Raw genomic sequence first — 19,664 nt, 5'->3', positions numbered from 1 at the left:
TGCTTCTCCCTCTCCCTCTGTCCTTCCCACCTGCTCATGTTTGCTCTCTCTCTCTCTCTCTCTCTCTCTCTCCCCCCTCCATCACCTCTCAAATAAGTAAATAAAAAAATCAGATGCACTGTGTGTAAAATGCTTCATACAGGGCCTAGTTAATAGCATCAGCTTGACATATGATAGCTATCATCTTATAATTACCCTCTCTGCCCACATAATGGGACAGAATGTTTATAAACAGGGCTTCAATCACTCTTTTCATCCCTTTTTCCACATGCCCCTTTGCAATAAGACTTTGCCACTGCTCCTATCAAGAAGTCCAATTTATATCTCCATCCTTTAAGTCTGGGCTGGTCCTGGGCTTGTTTTGACTAATAGAATTCATGGGTGATATCTGTGAGTTCTTAGCCTAGGACTCAAGACACCTTGCCGCTTCTACTTATATCCTCTTGAGACTTCTATTTCCAAATGAAGTTACAGAGACAGAAAAAACTCCTTTCCTGAAACAACTAACACACTGGACAATATATATGACATAATGGCTTCAAGAACAGTGATCTTGAGATATGAAAATCAAATATAGTGAGCACTATAACTGCACAGCCTGCCTGGTGACAATGTCCAGACTGCAGCAGAAGAATACTGAGAAAAGATGTATGGTCTGCCTGATGTGAGGAAATGAAGGAGTCTGAAAAGATTAAGTCAATTAGAGTTCATGGGCAGAGAGCTTCAGAGGGTCCCCCTTGAGTATTCAGCTATTAATCTTCATATGTGTGTGAGAAACTGCCTAAGGCCAGGGAAGAACCACCCAAAAAGATAGAGGAAATCATATTTGGAGCTACATTTTAGCTCTCTTGATATGAAGAAGCTCAAGCTACCCTATTTGAGGATAACAGACCATAAGAAGACAGACCCAGCCAAAATCCAACATCAACTATGACATGTGGCAACTTAAACCAAACAGCCTCTATCAAATCAGCAGATGACTGCAGCCTCATGAATAACCCTAGAAGAGTTCATCAGAAGAACAGCCCAGCTGAACTCAGCCAAGGCCATCCAAAACTAATGATTCTCAGAATCATGAGCAAATAAAAAGAGTTGTCTTATGTCACCAAGTTTTGGGCTGATTTATTACACTGCAATAGAGAACTGATACATAAGATGTCTAAAACAATGTTGTACATGTAGAAAATGAGCAATAAATATTCAGTAAATAGCCCATTCCTGCCACTCACCAGAAAAACCAATATCTAAGGGCAGCCAGCCCCAGTAGAGCAAGAGTCACAGCCTTCTTCAATTGCAGGAAGTTACAACCATATCATGGAAACATGTTTTGAATCAGAGAATCCTGAAATATCAGAGCTCAAATGTCACATCCACTGTGAAACATTCCCAAGATTTCACTGAAGGAAACAACCACTTCTTGCTTCCATGGAACCCTGAGGGTAGAGCCCTGCTGTGGCACCTATGTCAGCGTATTGTATGGGTCTCCTACCCTCAGCAGCACCTGGTCCCAGGCACAGCTAAGATCTAAGTAAGTTCACCTCTTACTTGTGGTGAGTCACTTAGCCCAGTTCCTGTCCCTAAACATAACTACACTGGATGCAGTATGCTGGGCTATTTTAATCCTGGAGAAAGAGGTCAGAACACAGAGACAGGATTAAAGGATGACTAAGGAAGTAGCTCTATAGTAGTGATGACAGAGGGAGCTGGCTTTAAGTTTATCAGAACTTCCTACCTCCCATGCATGACTCACACTACCCTGGCAGGAGAAATGCCAAGCACGGTCTCAAGTCTCAAGAGCCAATAACCTACAACAAAGTACAAAACTCTAAGCCTTCCTGCATTTCCAAAGTCAAGCTACTTCAAAATGGGCATCTGTCTGCTGTCCTTGATCATAGAAGAAACTGACAAGCCAGGAGGTTAGGCTGATCTGAGAAGGCCAGATGGGCCATAGACACCAGATGTAACAGAACCTGTTGGAAATTATTCCTGGCCTTTGGTTTCTTTAGAGACCTCAATTCCCACTGCTCTCACCTTCACTCACTAGGCTCCAGTCACCCCAGCCTCCTTGCTGCTCCTTAAGAATACCAAGTAAATGCCTGCTCAGGAGTCATTGCTTTTACTCTTTCTTCTGCCTGGAATGCTCTTCTGCCAGATGTTTGCTCAGCGAATTAATTTTCTAACTATAAGAGGTCTTCTACACATTGTAAATGTGTTACCAAGAGTGCTCTATGTGACTGGCTCATGAAAACTATTTCCTTGTTAGATTGAAATCTCTATAAAGACAGATTCTTTATTTGTCTTACTCACTTATGGACTATATGTAAAAAATAATAACATTTACAAAGTGCTTATTCTGCACTGACCCCATGCTATGTCATTCATATGCATTTTCTCAAGTCTTCTTTGAAACGACTTTATAGAGTACAATTACCATTTCTTTTTTATAGATGAGGAAAGTGAGCCTCAGAGAAAGGTCACTTGCTCAAGGTCAAGCCAACATTTGAGTCTGACTCTGGAAACTGGGCTCTTAACCCCAATGCTACACTGTCAAGTAAGAAATGGAATTAGTAAATGAGTAGATCAGGAACTAGAGATGTCCGTATTGACTTGCTCCGGTTGCAGCCTACTCTAAGCCACTCTATCCACAGTCAAGCTCCATGTCCCATGGCTCTGCTCCTGGTTCCTCCCATTCCAGGAACTAAACGACCAAGAAATGGGCCTCTCATTCATGGCCTGGCTGGGCTGTCAGATGCCTCTCTCAGAAAATTTGAATTGGAAACTGAGAGCCTGAGCCAGTCAATAAAGGAAGCAACATTGCAAAGAATTCCTCAGGAGGATATGGGACCTTGGCAAACCAAAGCCCCAGGGAAGCCCAAGTTCTGAGGAAGCAAAATGGACATGCAGAAGGCTGTCCAGGTAGATGAAAGGAGAATAGAGCAGGAAAGCCATAAAAATGCCCTAAAAGAACAGGTGACTTAGATCCCAATAGTGTTTCAGTTTCAGTGAACCTCTGCCTTTTTTTTTCTTGAAGTAACTTGGACAGTCTCAACCCACATAATCAACCATAGTGCAACAGATTGACTAGACCAAAACAAAGTATAGGTTGAGAAATTCTTGTCCAAAAGGCCCCTCTCTGGACCTGTTATCCAGAACCACCTAGAATTACTCATTAATCCTGGACGTGCAGGAGTAAGTGCTGAGATCCAGATTTCAGGTTTTTCTCTCTCTACCACCATGGACTTTCCCCAGGTCACCAACTTCTGCTCCTCCTGGCCATTTCCTCAGCAGGGATGGTGGGCTCCAAGTAATTCATTTCTCTTTCTTTATCCCTCATCCTCTTGCTCCCAGGAAGCAGGAGGCTAGAGGTCGTTTTGGCCACAGTAAGGCACCTGCCCCACCACTCCTCTACTCCTTTGGTCTCTGTGAATTCTCCCAATTCTTTGTTTCTTTTCTCAGAGGTCCCAGGATCTTTCCCAGAAAGCAATCTGGCTTTGTCTGGGCATCCTTAGTCCATCAAAACAGGACTACATATGCCTGGATATGCACTTACAGTAATAAGAATTCAAATTCTTTCCCACAAATGTTCCATAACACCTGGGAGGTCTAGGAGCATAGAAAGGGGGGTGCTGCTGCTCTGCTGCACCTGCTGAGCACTTTAACTCAGTCCTAGTCAAAATACACCCTTAGAAGACCATTGAAAGATAATGGACCCAAATTTATACACCACTACTATAAGCATCCATTCATGCTGACATCCATACAACATAAATCTCCCTCTAGATTTCCTCAAGGGAATCACAGAAACTCTAACTAGAAGTACCCTAATTCAATCCTTCCCGTTTGCATACGATGAAAGTCCCAAGGCAAAGAGGAAACTTAGGCCCAAACAAGTGAAGTATGAGTAAGGAGAATGCCTTTGTTGGAACCACCCTCCTCAAAGCACAGTTGGTCAAGTTCAGAAAACACTAACTCAAGAGCAGTTTGAACAGTGTTATCCAGGAAGCACTGACCACACAAAGATAATAAGGTCTAATCTTCTTCTTCAAGGTATTTGTAATGCAGTGGGAGAGAGACTGACCCACATACTCATATGAGAAGATCGGCATTTGCACATACTCTACCTGAAGCAGAAATAAAGTGTTACAGTAACCAAGGTCAGGGGTGTCAAAGAAAAAAATGTGATCAGGAAGGGTTCCATGGAGAAGACGGAGTTTTGGATAATTCTTGAAGGCCCTCTTCATGCTTCCAGTTTCACCTAGAATGCTCCATCCACAGAGCCTTCCATGACATCACAGGCTGGGTTTGTGCCCTGGCTGTACAACCCCACAGCACCCTGAACTTTCTTTTTTTTTTTTTTTTTTTTTTGAACTTTCTTCTACTTACATAACTGACTCATTTTCTTCCATGTTTTTCTCACAAGATGCAAATTCCAGAAAACAGGCATCTCACTCTCAGTACCTACCAGGGTGCTTTTCACACTCCAGGTACTCAGTATAAAGAAATGTGTATGTGTGCACATACGTGTGTGTGTGCGCATGCGCATGTGTCTGTGTGTGTATTAAATGAAACTGAGCTGGAAATCAGTAGGCTATCCTATGCCCCCACTAGAGAAGGAGAAAGTACAAATGGGAATTTTTAGAATACTCTATGTAAAGGAAAGAAGTAAGAAAGGAGAAGAGAGAAGGGACAAAGGAAAGGGTAACATAATAATAGCATCAACTAACATTCACCAAATCCTCTCAACAAAGCCTGCACCTGGATTACCCTATTTAATCTTCCCAACCACTCAAGGAGGGAGGTAATATCATTGTTCCTGTTTTACTGACAAGGCAAAAGGTAGAGAGAGGTCAAGTAATCACCCAGGGTCACATGCTGAAGAGTAAGAGCCAGACTGAAACCCAGCTAGTCTGATCTCAGAAGCTGAACACTCCATCACCACCTGATACTGAATTTGGAAAAGAATAAGTAGACTTTGTGAGATGAGAGAGAAAGAAACCTAGATTTAGTGTTTGTAAAAGTACAAGAGCATCTTCTGTGAGAGCTGCTTCTTTGAGGATATACCCCAGCCACCAGCATCCTAAAAGTAATTCAAGAAAAGGTGGAAAAGCAGAGCAATGGACAAGTCCATGGACACTGCACTTTAGATATTTTCCTATTTCTTCCCATTGGGCGCCATCCTCCCCACCCTTGGTCACCTTCTTTTATTTTCCAGTAACAGGACACTTATGGATCCTGAAAATAATTAAAAAGGAAACCCTTTTGTAAATTACAACACAGGAAGTCAACTTCTAATGCTTAAAAGATTTTATTAAAGGGGTCGCCTGGGTGGTTCAATCAGTTAAGCAGCTGCCTTCAGCTCAGGTCATGATCTTGGGGTCCTGGGATCAAACCCAACGTAGGGCTCCCTGCTCAGCAGGGGAGTTTGCTACTCCCTTTCCCTCTGCTCCTCCCCCAACTCATGTGTTTTCTCTCTCTCAAATAAATAAATAAAATCTTTTAAAAATAAATAAAAATAAAAGATTTTGTTATAAACAGATTAAGTATAGATTGGGGGGAAAGTTACGAATTTATTTTTTACTCTTTTAAACCTAACTTTATTTAGAACATAAACCAGAAACAAATCCAGTTATACAAAATGTTCAACAATTGGGGGTGCTTGGATGGCGCAGTCGGTTAAGCATCTAACTCTTCATTTCCGCTAAGGTCATAATCTTGGGGTCATGAGACTGAGCCCCACACAAGGCTCTGTGCTCAGCAAGGAGTCTGCTTGAGATTCTCTGTCTCTCCCTCCTGCTCACGTGCACACATGTGTGCACACACTCTCTCAAATAAATAATTAAATCTTCAAAATGTCCAACAATTAAAATCATTCAGCATAGTGGTACTTTTAAGAAATAATTTAAAGGACCTTCCAATGCAATGACTGATTAAATAATTGTCTAATATTTAAAGTACACCAATGGCTTCTATGACTTTCTAGTTTTTGGTAGATTTTGAAGATTCAACATATTCTGAAATGGAAACTATTCAGTTCTCTGTTTAGTAATACATCCACCATTTTACTACCTGGCTTACTACAAAAGAGCCAAAAACAGGTGGCTTGGTCTTCTTATCTACTCCTTTTTTCTTTTCTATCACACTTGTGATAGAAGCATCTGGCTATAACCTCCAAACAGTTATACTTTTGCTGCCAGCTATTATCAGCTATTATTTATTCTAAATTAATTCCATAAATAGTTGCTAATCCTTTTCCTATGTCCAATCTATAGACTGACGGGAACAAAGCAAGAAAAATATTACTATTTTATATCTTAATTTTTGTTTAAGTTATAAAAAAAAAAAAAAAAGAAACTCCAGGTTGGGCAGTATTGGTCTGTGCCCCCACCCCATCGCACACCCCACCACATTCATGTGTTTTACCTTCAGGAGCCCCACCAGGTTCTCACAATGAAGACAGGAGAAAATCCCCTGGTTCTTCCCACAGGAGTATGGGGAAAGCAGTCACTTTAAAATATTTCCAGAGCATTCTGTTTTTTTTAACAAGGTCTCCCTTCAAAGGAAACTATTTTCCTGAACCTGACTAAGAGAACAGAAATACCTCTCCCCAGGCTTCTTGTCTCTCCTAAGAGGGCAAAGCAAAACAAAGCTGAGAAGCACCAGTAAAGGTGACAGCCCAAGGCATAGGCTCACTCACAAACCACTAACCACAGGACTATTCAGAAACAACATTGGACAAATATTGATCAAGTGCCAAATACAGTCCCTTCTAAGCTTTCCAAGTACTTTCACATATATTTTTTCACTTCATCCAATCTGTGGGACAGGAAAGGAAGAGGTCACTGTCCCAATATATGGATAAGAAACTAAGGCTCTAAAAGGATGCTAAACTTTGGTGGAGACAGATTTTAAACCCAGCTATTCAAACATTTAGTCCAATCAGTTTTCCTAAACCATATCTTCTATATCACTTATAGATTAAAGAGGTTCACTAAATTAAGTTTATTGGGTCAAAACTTAATTACAGTCCCCAACTTATAATACTACTTCCATTTACTGAGCCCTTACTTTAGGACAGGCATTGGGACAAGCCCTTCCTGTGTATTATCTCATTGCATGCTCACTGCTTTCCTTATGAAGGAGGTACCATTTGGTCCATTTTCTGGAAAGGGATTCAGGATCTAGAGGCCAAGTAACTTACACATCAATCAAGAAATGAATCATTTGGAGGAATTCACATGTTTCTCACTTGCCACTGTGCTTCATTCTAATCATGGCAGGTGACAAAGAATCTCACACCTGAACCAAACTTTAGGCTCCTCTGAGCCCTCTGGTTGACCAGACTTCAACTTGGCCTCTGCTCTGTCCTTGACAAGCCTGCAGAGCCCAGCCTTAGCAATAATGCTGTCAGTTCAGAGTGAATCCCCAACCCTAGATATCTGGTGATGATCCTCATCCATCACCTTTAATGCCTAAGTCCTTGGCCTTCCCTTTCGCAAGAATCCTGTTAGGTAAGTTTGCAAGAATACTCCTACTCTTGATGTCTTTCCTTAGCAATTTCCCATTCACTGAGCCCCTCACTCTGCTCATTGGCTATAATCCCCAGCTATCTTTGCTGTAACAGGAGTTGAATCGGATCTCTCTCCTCTATTACAAGGCCTCTATTGCAATCATCTTGAATAAAGTCTTCCTTACTATTTTAACAAGTATCAATAAATTTTTCCTTAAACACAAGATGATACTCTAACAAATTAACAGTTCTTGGGCTTAGGAGCTCCTAGAACTAAGTTTCTGCCACCCAGAAATCTCTGAGGTCTGTACACACTAGGATAATCAAACATAATTTAAATCAGTATTTGATCTGATAAGGGAAACAAATGCAAAGGAACATAAGAGCACCAAGAACCTAAACATGGGAGGTAGTAGCTGGTGGATGCATATGGAATGACTCACACTCCAGTAGCCATCCCACTGCCTCCCCCAACCCAGCTAGTGTTTTGTGGGCATGTGACTTTGACACAATCACATCCTCGCTCTCCCTTATTACCACAGCTTGCCTTCTGGACCTAAAAAGCTACGAAGATGGAGAGGAAGAGGCTTCACATCTAGATTTTCGGAGCCAGGCACTCTACTCCCAGCCACTGTATGTCAAAGCCCAGATTATGCAAAGCTTGATTTCATGCTGAAGGTTCACTGAGGAGCTCTTACTCTCTTGTACCTCCACCCCGAGGAGTAGGGAGGACGAGAATCTAACAGACACCTAGAAGAATCCTTCTGATACAAGCTCTGGGGAGTGACCCCAAAGGAAAGATTTGCTATATTGCACACACACATACACATATATGCATGCACACACATTAATGCAGAGATACTTTTGCTCTGTGAGGAAAGATACTTAGGGAGATATTAGGAACTACTGTCAAAGCACTCAAGCTCACATCACACCTGAGTTATCATCATAACAATAATAATCATAACAAAAATAACAGCAGCTGTCAGTTATTGAACACCTACTGGTGCCACCAATGTATTAGTAACTAGAATCATTATGTGTACTTCTCACACCCCTGTGAGTTGGCTAGATTTCCCAAAGAGGAAACTGAGAGGTAAAGTAATGTGTGCGACAGCACCCAGCACAGCTAGGATTTCTACCCAGATCTGATTCAAGCCAGTGTTCCTCCGCTTCCCCCTAACTTGACATCAGTAATCATTTCTATCAAATAAGTGGATGGGACACAATACTCAATATCTCAGAGTCCAATCCTTTCAATGGGCCAATTAGTTTCACATGGCAACATGGTATAGCCACAGAGTAGGTGCTCAATAAATATTTGCTGAATTAGAATCTGTTTCATTTCTTAAACCACACTTCCAGTTTACTGGGGGCTGTAACTTTCACTTTAGGGTCCTTCTCATCAGACTTCATCAAGTTTGTTAGTCAATAATGGAAACTACTGTATCCTTTTGTTATGGACTGAATGTTTGTGTCAAATTCACATGTTGAAATTCACGTGTTGAAATTTAACCCTCAATATGATGGCATTAGGACAAAGGGCCTTTAGGAGGTGATCAGATCATGGCAGAGGAGCACTTATGAATGCGACCCTTATAAAAGAGACTCCAGAGATCTCTCTTGCTCACTTTCTCTGCATGTATAAAATAAGAAAACCGCCTGCAACCTGAAAGAGGGTCCTTACTATACCCTGACCATGCTGGCACCCTGATCTCAGACTTCCAGCTTCTAGAACTGTTAGAAATAAATTTCCGTTGTTTATAAGCTACCCAGTCTGTGGTATTCTGTTATACCAGCCTCAACTTTGATCCCATAGTTGTACTCCTGGGAATCAGACCCAAGAGGAAAATCGAGTCTCCTTTATTTTGAGAGAGAGAAAAAAAAGAAAAAGGAAGAGGAGGAAAAGAAAAGAAAAATATGGACATTGTACTTTTCACTTACTTGGCTTTAACAGTACAAATACAGCATTTTTAAACAAGAAATGAATCATTGGAGGAATTCATATGTTCATTTCTCATTTAAAGGTTAAGATCTTCAGTTCATGCTGCCAGAGCCTTTTCCAGTATCCAGCACGTGGTCACACTTGGTTTACACATAGTAGCCCCTCACAGACAAGATAAAATCTGTTAACTGGACACCTGAGCTAATTGTTAGAGACAGGCCATTACACTCATAGGCTCTCTTTCTGCTACAGCTGGCAAGAATGTAAACCAAAACAACCTCTCAAAGGGCAGAGTGGCCATCTGGCTCCAGAGACTTAAATGAGTGTTTTTCCCTTGATCTCCTGAGTCCATTCCTAGGAATGAAACTCAAGGAAGTCATCTGAAAGGTAGACATAAATTTAGGTGCCAACATGTTCTTTGCATTTATCATGCTGGCAAAATTTACCAGACGAATGGTTAAATAAACCATGGTTCAGCCATTTAGTGGACTATGAAGCAGAGAATAATAAAAATCCTCTCTCTAAGGGTAGGAAAAAAAATTTTAAGGGAAAATCTTCATTTAAAAAAAATATTAGGGCAGCCCCAGTGGCCCAGCAGTTTAGCACCGCCTTCAGCCCAGGGCATGATCCTGGAGACCGGGGATCAAGTCCCACGTCTCCCTGAATGGAGTCTCCCTTCATGGAGCCTGCTTCTCCCTCTGCCTGTGTCTCTGCCTTTCTCTCTCTGTCTCTCATGAATAAATAAAATCTTTTTTAAAAATTAAAAATAAAAAAATCATTAAATAAAAAGCTAAGTTCAAAACCGCATAAAGAGTATTAAGCCAATTTGTCTAAAAAAATAAGACAAATTATTTTGTTTAACATACATGCATATAAAAGACTATAAGGACATATGTGCTCCAAACTGCTAAGTAACTAACCAAGATGCTATCTCTGGCTATTAGAATTATTTTTCACTTTCTTCCATATACCTCATCTTTTCCAAATGAACATATATTCTTTTCATCATCAGAAGAAAAGGAACATTTTCAAAGAATAAACTTCAAAATCTATATTCACCTTTCAGGAAATTGATTTATGATATCTGTAACTAATAGTCAAATCACCCCCCAGAGAAGTAACATTTCATTAAAAAACAACAAAACAGAAATTTCTAAAGAATGACTAAACTCTACCTCTAAAGCTAATAATAAACTATATGTTAATTAAGTTTAAACTTAAAAAGAATAAAGAAAATGCATAAATAAATAAATAGAATTTTTTAAGAAAGAATAAGATGAAACACGTTCCAAAACATTAACTCCAATCACTGTCACAAAGCTTTTCCTTACATTTAGCCCATTCCCTCCCACTGTAATTTACACCATTTAACTTGGTTTATAATCTCATTATTAGTCTTTGAATCCCTAGAGGATAGTATAGTGCCTAGGACTTGACACAGAGACAATAAATGTTTATTTAATCTCAAGAGCAACTAACAATGAAGTGTGGAAACCACAGTTTCATTATTCCCTCAAATGTTTTTGGGATCCCTGGGTGGTGCAGCGGTTTGGCGCCTGCCTTTGGCCCAGGGCGCGATCCTGGAGACCCGTGATCGAATCCCACGTTGGGCTCCAGGTGCTTGGAGCCTGCTTCTCCCTCTGCCTGTGTCTCTGCCTCTCTCTCTCTCTCGCTCTCTCTCTGTGTGACTATCAAAAAAAAAAAAATGTTTTTATACTCCTTCTTCAACTGAAGGTGCCCCTTTGTTCTGGCTACTTCATGCTTCCTCCTCCTGGCTCTGATGGGGCTATTAGTTATTTACAGCCCCCTGACCAGACATAGGAACTGTTCAGGCAGAGGGAATATGGGCCAAGGAGGGTCAAAGTCCTTCCCTCAAAATATACATGAGGATATTAGGGGAGAGAAGTACTACCTCCCAACATGCCACAGATGCCAAAGTGTGAGAAGATGCCTGGAGCATTTGGGGGCCACCTTCTTCAGTCACAAGAGAACCAAAGGAGACCATCCAACAGAGGGAAGGAGGGCCATGAATGAAGAGAGACAAGGCAAGGGCTGAAGAATGATGCCATAGGCCAAGAGGAGCTGAGACCAATCATGGAACAGAGAGAGTTCTGGCAGCCTTGAGAACCCAGTTCCAGCCCTGATGACCCCATTCCTGCAATTTATTTTTTTTTTAATTTTTATTTATTTATGATAGTGAGAGAGAGAGAGAGAGGCAGAGACACAGGCAGAGGGAGAAGCAGGCTCCATGCAGGGAGCCCGACGTGGGATTCGATCCCGGGTCTCCAGGATTGCGCCCTGGGCCAAAGGCAGGCGCCAAACCACTGCGCCACCCAGGGATCCCCCATTCCTGCAATTTAGCCTCAATTCTGCCCTTGCCAGCTATAGAGAGACAATCAATTCCCATTTTTCATAGGCTGATTTGATTTGGGTATCTGTGTTTGCAACTAAAACTATCCTGACTTCTTTGTGTCTCTAATAACCATAAACATGTAATATTGTTAGAATCCTTAAATATTGCATAGGAAAAAAAAAAAAAACACTGCTTTGTTTCTAAGAGACTAGGGAAAGGCCATGCCCGATAAACTTACTTATTAAAATAGCTAAAAACATTTGAAAAGTTGCCTAGCTGATTGATACTGATTATAAAGTTGATGATAAAAATTTTTCATAAAAAAATTTCATATGTAAGGCAAAGCTTATACGATTGGAATATAAAAACCTACATATTTACAGATGGAAAGCATTTATACTAGCACATTAGATTAAAATGTGATTTCTAAAAGACTGGTAGATTCTCCATTCAATTAGGTAATCTAAGAAGACTAGTTAAAATGCTCACAATTAAAGAACCAACTGAAAACTCACTTCATCCCAGGGTCCCATCTTCTCTCAAGTTAGCATACAAAGGCACACATAGGACACACAGACATCAGCTGTAATTCCTCCATGATTTCTCCTCCAAGAGGTCATGATTTTCACAACACATGACTAAAAGGATTTTTTTTAAAGATTTTATGTATTTATTCATGATAGACATAGAGGGAGAAAGAGGCAGAGACACAGGCAGAGGGAGAAGCAGGCTCCATGCAGGGAGCCTGATGTGGGACTTGATCCCGGGACTCCAGGATCGCGCCCTGGGCCAAAGGCAGGTGCTAAACCGCTGAGCCACCCAGGGATCCCCTAAAAGGATTATTTTAAATCAACTAAGAAAGTTGTCACTCTAAAACAAAAAAGGTGGGGGGATATTCTGATAGGCAGCAGCTCTGTATACAGATTAGAACATTCTGCCTAAGTGTTATTAATGAACCATAAACCATGAAATGAAATACAAAACTATGGGCAGGACACCTTAAGCTAATGGAGCCTTGTAAATTAGAAGGCATTGCCTGAAGGAAAGTAGATTGAGAACTAAAAATACATATTAAAAATCCAGATCAATCGGGTACCAGACCAAAAAAGCCATCTAAACAATAATTAGAAGCTGCATTCACTTAAGTTAGGGCTTACTTGAAAACTGTATCTGGGAATAGAAAACCAACTCTGTCTCTCTTACTCTGCTATGAGCCATCCTTCCATTCACTTAATGAACAAAAACCTCAAGTAGGCAGTTGTGTGTCCAACATGGGAGACCTGGTGATAAATGCCATGGGTGGGCCTCAGCTCTCATGGAGCTTATACTCTACAAGGAAAAGCAAAAGAGTCCATAATGGCACCAGGTTGTTTTTTGTTTTTTGTTTTTTGTTTTTAAAGGAGCATCTACTTAGCTCATAGGCAGTTCAAGTAAGTATACTAAAGCTGGTTTTTAAGGGGAAGAAAATTAATTAGGTGAAGAAGGGTAAGGAAAGAGCATCTCAGATAAAAGAAATACCAAGTGCAAAATCCCTGAGAAGAGGAAAAGGGTATATTAAAGGTACTTAGAGAAATATAGGAAACAGAGACAACACTTTACAGTAGGTGAGATTATAGGCTCTGAAGCCAGTACACATGGTTTGAATCCCAGCTCTACCTGACATTTACTAGCTGTGTGATCCTACACAAGTAACTTAATCTCTCTGTGCTTCCTATTTAAAACAGGAATAACCATTTCTATAGAATAGAATTATTAGAACAGGGCAACCAGGGTGGCTCAGTGGTTTAGCACCGCCTTCAGCCCAGGGCCTGATCCTGGAGACTCAGGATTGAGTCCCATTATCAGGCTTCCTGCATGGAGCCTGCTTATCCCTCTGCCTGTGTCTCTGCCTTTCTCTCTCTGTGTCTCTCATGAATAAATAAATAAAATCTAAAAAAAAAATTATTAGAACAGTGCCTGGCACGTGGAAAAGTGTTGAGTTGAGTCCGTATTGGGACACAGACAAAGTGGGAGTGTAGCAGGAGGCTGGGGAAGAGTAGCTAGGGCCAAATCACACAGGGCTTTGGTGAGAAGAAACATAAGCAGACTAGGTCTTTTTAAAGATCCCATTGGCACTTGATGGGATGAGCACTGGGTGTTATACTATATGTTGGCAAATCGAACTTCAATAAAAACAAAACAAAAAATGAAATAAAATATATTAAAACTGCCTTTAAAAAAATAATAATAAGGATCCCATTGGCTGTAATAAGGATGATTAGTGGGGGTATGGTGATGAATATAGACATACCAACCAGCCAGTAAGAAAGCTTCTGTGGTGTGTGGCTTAAAAAAAAAAAAAAGAAAAGAAAAGGTCGGGACGCCTGGGTGGCTCAGTGGTTGAGCGTCTGCATTTGGCTCAGGGCGTGATCTCAGGGTCCTGGAATTGAGTCCCACATTGGGCTCCCAGCAGGGATCCTACTTCTCCCTCTGCCTCTGTCTCTGCCTGTCTTTCTGTGTCTCTTATGAATAAATAAGTAAAATATTTTAAAAAATAATAAAAGGTCAATGTAAACAGTGGGAAGGTTTTGGCTAATGTTTATACAACATCATTACATGTCTAAGATTTCAATTTTATCTTTAATAAAAAAATAGAAAAGCCAAATACCCACCAATCATTTATTTTAAAATTTTATTTATTTATTTATTTATTTATTTATTTATTTATTTATTTGAGAGAGAGCTCAAGTGGAGTGAGGGGCAGATGAAGAGATTCTGATCTTGAATACCCAAGATCATGACCTGTGCCAAAATCAAGGGTCAGATGCTTAAGTGACTGAGCACCCAGGAGCTTCCCATCAATTATTTATTACTCTAATTCCTGTTAGAAAAACTCATGGAAGGATGCCAGGGTGGCTCAACAGTTGAGTGTTTGCCGTTGGCTCAGGGCATGATCCTGGAGTCCAGGGACTGAGTCCTACATTGGGTTTCCTGCATGGAGCCTGCTTTTCCCTCTGCCTATGTCTCTGCCTCTCTCTGTGTCTTTCATGAATAAGTAAAATTTAAAAAAAAAAGAAAAGAAAAGAAAAACTCATGGATATTTTATAAGCCCAGAAACTTAAAAGGGCCTGGGAGGTATAGTCTCCTGACACTTCAAAAACAAATTTGGATGGACCAATACTTGAGGCAGCCACAGCTGAGCCTGGCCCTAATGGTACAAAGGTGACTTAATAAATGCTTCAAACTCCAAGCTACCTCATTTTCTTCCAAGTTTTTTCCTTATGGAAAACAGGATCTTTCTTTAAAGGAATGACTGCCAACAGGCTTGACCCACATCTGTAGACCAGGAAGGTACATGTCCAATGTGCCAAACCACAGTTCTCACAGTCTTACTACCAGGCAAACACCAGCCTTTCAGCATAGAGATAAGAGCTCAGGCTTTGGAGTCAAGGTTTCTGTCCTGGATCTACCACACACCTTTATGTGACCCTAAATAAATTACTTAACCTCTCTCTAATCCTCAGGGTCCTCATCTGCAAAATGGAGAAAGCAATTTCACCTGTCTCCAAGGCTATTGTGAGGCTGACTTAATATACTATTTGTAAAGCACTTAGCATAAATTCTCATACAGAGTAAGCACTTACTAAATAGCAGTTATGATTTTTATCCATCTGTGATTCCCATGATACCACTGAAATTGGGGATTAGAAGAGGTAGAGAAAGAAAACACTGTCAGTAAACTGCTCACCTGTTTTGGAAAAGTGGCACATCAACTAATAGTAAAGATACACCTAACCCCATGCCCCCAGTACTTCCACTTCTTAGTGGGCACCCAACTGAAGTACATCCCATGTGCACCAAGAGACAAGAATGAGAAAGCTCACAAGATATCATTCATAATAGCCCAAAGCTGAAAACAATTCAAATGTCCATCAACAGTAAAATGGAAAAATAAATGATGAAATGATGGTATATTTATATAATAGAATACCACATGATGCTAAAAATGAAGAAATTATGGCTATCCTCAACAAAAAAGACAACTCTCTCAAATCCAATGCTGAATGAAAGAAGCCAGACACAAAAGAGTAAGACTAGGTAGGAAAGATCTATATAAAGTTCAAAAACAGGTAAATTATTAACCTAGTGTTTAAGGATACATACAAAGGTGGTAAAAGAATAAAGAAAATTGGACATCCACATGCAGAAGAATGAAACTAGACCACTCTCTTTCACCATACACAAAGATAAACTCAAAATGGATGAAAGATCTAAATGTGAGACAAGATTCCATCAAAATCCTAGAGAAGAACACAGGCAACACCCTTTTTGAACTCGGCCATAGTAACTTCTTGCAAGATACATCCACAAAGGCAAAAGAAACAAAAGCAAAAATGAACGATTGGGACTTCATCAAGATAAGAAGCTTTTGCACAGCAAAGGATACAGTCAACAAAACTCAAAGACAACCTACAGAATGGGAGAAGATATTTGCAAATGACATATCAGATAAAGGGCTAGTTTCCAAGATCTATAAAGAACTTATTAAACTCAACACCAAAGAAACAAACAATCCAATCATGAAATGGGCAAAAGACATGAACAGAAATCTCACAGAGGAAGACATAGACATGGCCAACATGCATATGAGAAAATGCTCTGCATCACTTGCCATCAGGGAAATACAAATCAAAACTACAATGAGATACCACCTCACACCAGTGAGAAAGGGGAAAATTAACAAGGCAGGAAACCACAAATGTTGGAGAGGATGCGGAGAAAAGGGAACCCTCTTACACTGTTGGTGGGAATGTGAACTGGTGCAGCCACTCTGGAAAACTGTGTGGAGGTTCCTCAAACAGTTAAAAATATACCTGCCCTACGACCCAGCAATTGCACTGTTGGGGATTTACCCCAAAGATACAAATGCAATGAAACGCCGGGACACCTGCACCCCGATGTTTCTAGCAGCAATGGCCACTATAGCCAAACTGTGGAAGGAGCCTCGGTGTCCAACGAAAGATGAATGGATAAAGAAGATGTGGTTTATGTATACAATGGAATATTACTCAGCTATTAGAAATGACAAATACCCACCATTTGCTTCAACGTGGATGGAACTGGAGGGTATTATGCTGAGTGAAGTAAGTCAGTCGGAGAAGGACAAACATTATATGTTCTCATTCATTTGGGGAATATAAATAATAGTGAAAGGGAAAATAAGGGAAGGGAGAAGAAATGTGTGGGAAATATCAGAAAGGGAGACAGAACGTAAAGACTGCTAACTCTGGGAAACGAACTAGGGGTGGTAGAAGGGGAGGAGGGCGGGGGGGGGGGGAGTGAATGGGTGACGGGCACTGGGTATTATTCTGTATGTTAGTAAATTGAACACCAATAAAAAAAAAAAAAGAATAAAGAAAATAAGGAGATTACCATGAAGTCAGGGTAATAGCTTTGGGGAGTTTGATTGTGAAGGAGGACATGGGACTTCTTAAGGTGTATTTCTTTACCTGGATGATAGTTATGTGTGTTATATGATTTGATTAATTAAGCTGTATGTTTAGGTTTTATACACTTATATGTTTTTTATATTGTACAATAGCTGGAAAACTAATCTGCCCACCCCCATTTAATCCATGCCCTCTTTGCAGAAGTGTCAGAGGACTGTAGCTTATGCAGCTAACTCTGACTTTCTGAACCCCATCTACCTGAACCAAAGTCTTAGTGGGGGTTGACAAGGAGGATGCAAGAGAGGTACAGAGGTGAACCCACCACCAAGGACAATTTTGATAGAACTGTCTAAGCTTTCCGTCCCAGTCTCAAGGGATACTCCCAGGGTCAGCCCGTGTCCTGTATCATGTCACTGTTGAGAGATGAAACAAAGAAAAGTGAATGAAGAGCCTTATAATTAGCATAAGCAAGAAGTTAGGGACATAAAGAGTAATGTCATCTGGATTACTCAGTCAACACATACAAAGTGCCAGGCCACAGTCCTTGTTCCTGGAATGGGCATATGAGCCAAGCAGAGCCAAAATCCCCTAAAATCCATACAGACATATTGGGGAAATGTGGCACTGTTGGCACCTTTCTCCCTGAGGTTGCCAAGATACCAGCATGTGTTTGGAGATTCTGGAGGCCACTTTCCCCAATCCTGTGGGGGAAGCCATGTCTGCAAGTAAAAAATAAGGGAAGGAGGGCTGAGATATGGAAAGAGATAAGGCAAGGCTCTAAGAATGAGGCCTCATGCCTAGAGGGACAGAAGCCAGCAAAAGCCGGGAGGGTTGGGAAGTCCTGAGTCCCCAGTTCTACCACTGATGATTTCTGCAAATTAACCTCACTTCTCTTCTTCCCAGCTACAGGGAGACAACATGGGCCAACTCTTGTGCTCAATTCTAATAACACAGTGGTAAGTAATATATGGTATCTCTTCTTAAGGATATCTCAGTTTAATTAGGAAAATAGATATCAACAGATAGTCCAACAGCACTATGAGAGTCATATGGATGTGAAGCATCTTAACCAGATGGAAGAAGAGGGAAGTGTCAGGGGAGGATTTTGAAAGAAGTGACTGAGCCCTACAGTCTGTTGGGTGAGCCCTACAGAATGCTTTGGATTCATCAAGGAAAAGAGAGGAGAAAAGGGGGTCAAGGAAATGGGAAAGGGGCAGGGATGCAGCTTGAGCAAAGGTGAGGAGTAAGAAAAAGAACCTAGGGGTACAGTAGGAGCACTTCGGTATTGCTGGAGTGAGGGAGGTTGGCAAGAGAAGTCAGAGTGGTGGGTCATAAAGGAGCTGAGAGCCACTTAAAGGAGTCTGGGCTTTGTCATGTGGAAAAAGGAACCTTTGAAAAACTTTAAACAGGAAAAACAGGGCTCAATTTCACTTTTAGAAAGATCACGATGTTTTAAGGCCACTAATTGACAGCAGGAAGACCTCTCTCTCTCTCTCTCTCTCTCTCTCTCTCTATATATATATATATATATATACTCCTTCTCAACCTTCTTCCTCTCTCCCTCCCTCTCTCCTCCCCAGTGGCCTGAATCTCTAAAATTCCCATCAGCCCAAACGTTCATTTCTTGCAATTGTCACCCTATTATGTAAGCATGAGGAACAGCATTAGTCAATGGTAAGACCAGCAGACCAACTGTCCTGAGAGCTGGGTTCTAACCCTGCCCCACCACTACCAGGCCTTGTGAGCTAGAGCAAGTCACCCATGCCTTTGGTCCCATCTTCTCCATGGGCAAAATGAGAAGTAATGAAATCAGTTGTAGTAAACACACCAAAGAGCTATTGTGACAAGTGTGATAAAGTGGGTCAAAAATCACATCCCTGGCATCTTTGAATCTGCCAATCTTTGATGCTACTTAGTAAAATAAAAGTAGCATCCTAATACAGAATAGCATTACACTGCATACTTTGTTTTCTTATTAATGAAAAGTATATTAATCCTACCACTTGATAAATAAGTACAAACATGACATCTAGATTTTTTTAAACTAATTAACAAAGACTTCTCAGACCTGTAGGTGTCCAATATTATATTTGTAGTAATCTATTTTGACTTCACTATTTTCTCTCTAAAGGACAGCATTAAATTTATATTGACATACCTAATATTTAGCTCAAAGTGAAAAAAATAAAAAAACATGCTATTATATATATTGAAAACACAAGTCTTAATAAAAGAACACAGATAACCAAAGTACTCCACAGGTAATAAAGCACTGGTACCTCAGCAGGGTATCAAAATCCCTTAGGAAGACTTAAATGTTTCCTGAAATTAGGTAGCAATTTTGCCTCTAAGATGAAGCTACACAAGCCTAGTGGAAGAATCATTGAGGCTTTGGGTTTTGTTAATCTAACTAATTTACAGAGCACATTT

The 19,664-nt window shown here is 40.7% G+C and overlaps 1 protein-coding gene across 19 annotated transcripts in view; it reads right to left on the bottom strand.

The window, feature by feature from the left end:
- The window catches only part of ERC2 (ELKS/RAB6-interacting/CAST family member 2), a 904,872-nt gene that overhangs the window by 757,324 nt on the left and 127,884 nt on the right, over positions 1–19,664 (bottom strand). Inside the window, exon 1 of one of the 19 annotated variants that reach the window (XM_049097741.1) lies at positions 4,122–4,244. The exons of the other annotated variants lie outside the window; for them this stretch is intronic. Within the exon in view, the coding sequence (XP_048953698.1) occupies positions 4,122–4,241 (120 nt within the window). The 5' untranslated portion in view covers positions 4,242–4,244. Of the gene's footprint in view, positions 1–4,121; positions 4,245–19,664 lie in introns of those variants that run through there. 19 annotated transcript variants of the gene reach the window in all.

The sequence above is a fragment of the Canis lupus genome, chromosome 20 (genome assembly GCF_003254725.2).
Source record: "Canis lupus dingo isolate Sandy chromosome 20, ASM325472v2, whole genome shotgun sequence".
Lineage (NCBI taxonomy): Eukaryota > Metazoa > Chordata > Mammalia > Carnivora > Canidae > Canis > Canis lupus.
The sequence above is the reverse complement of the archived record's forward strand: the minus strand, read 5'-3'. Positions and strand labels throughout refer to the sequence as shown.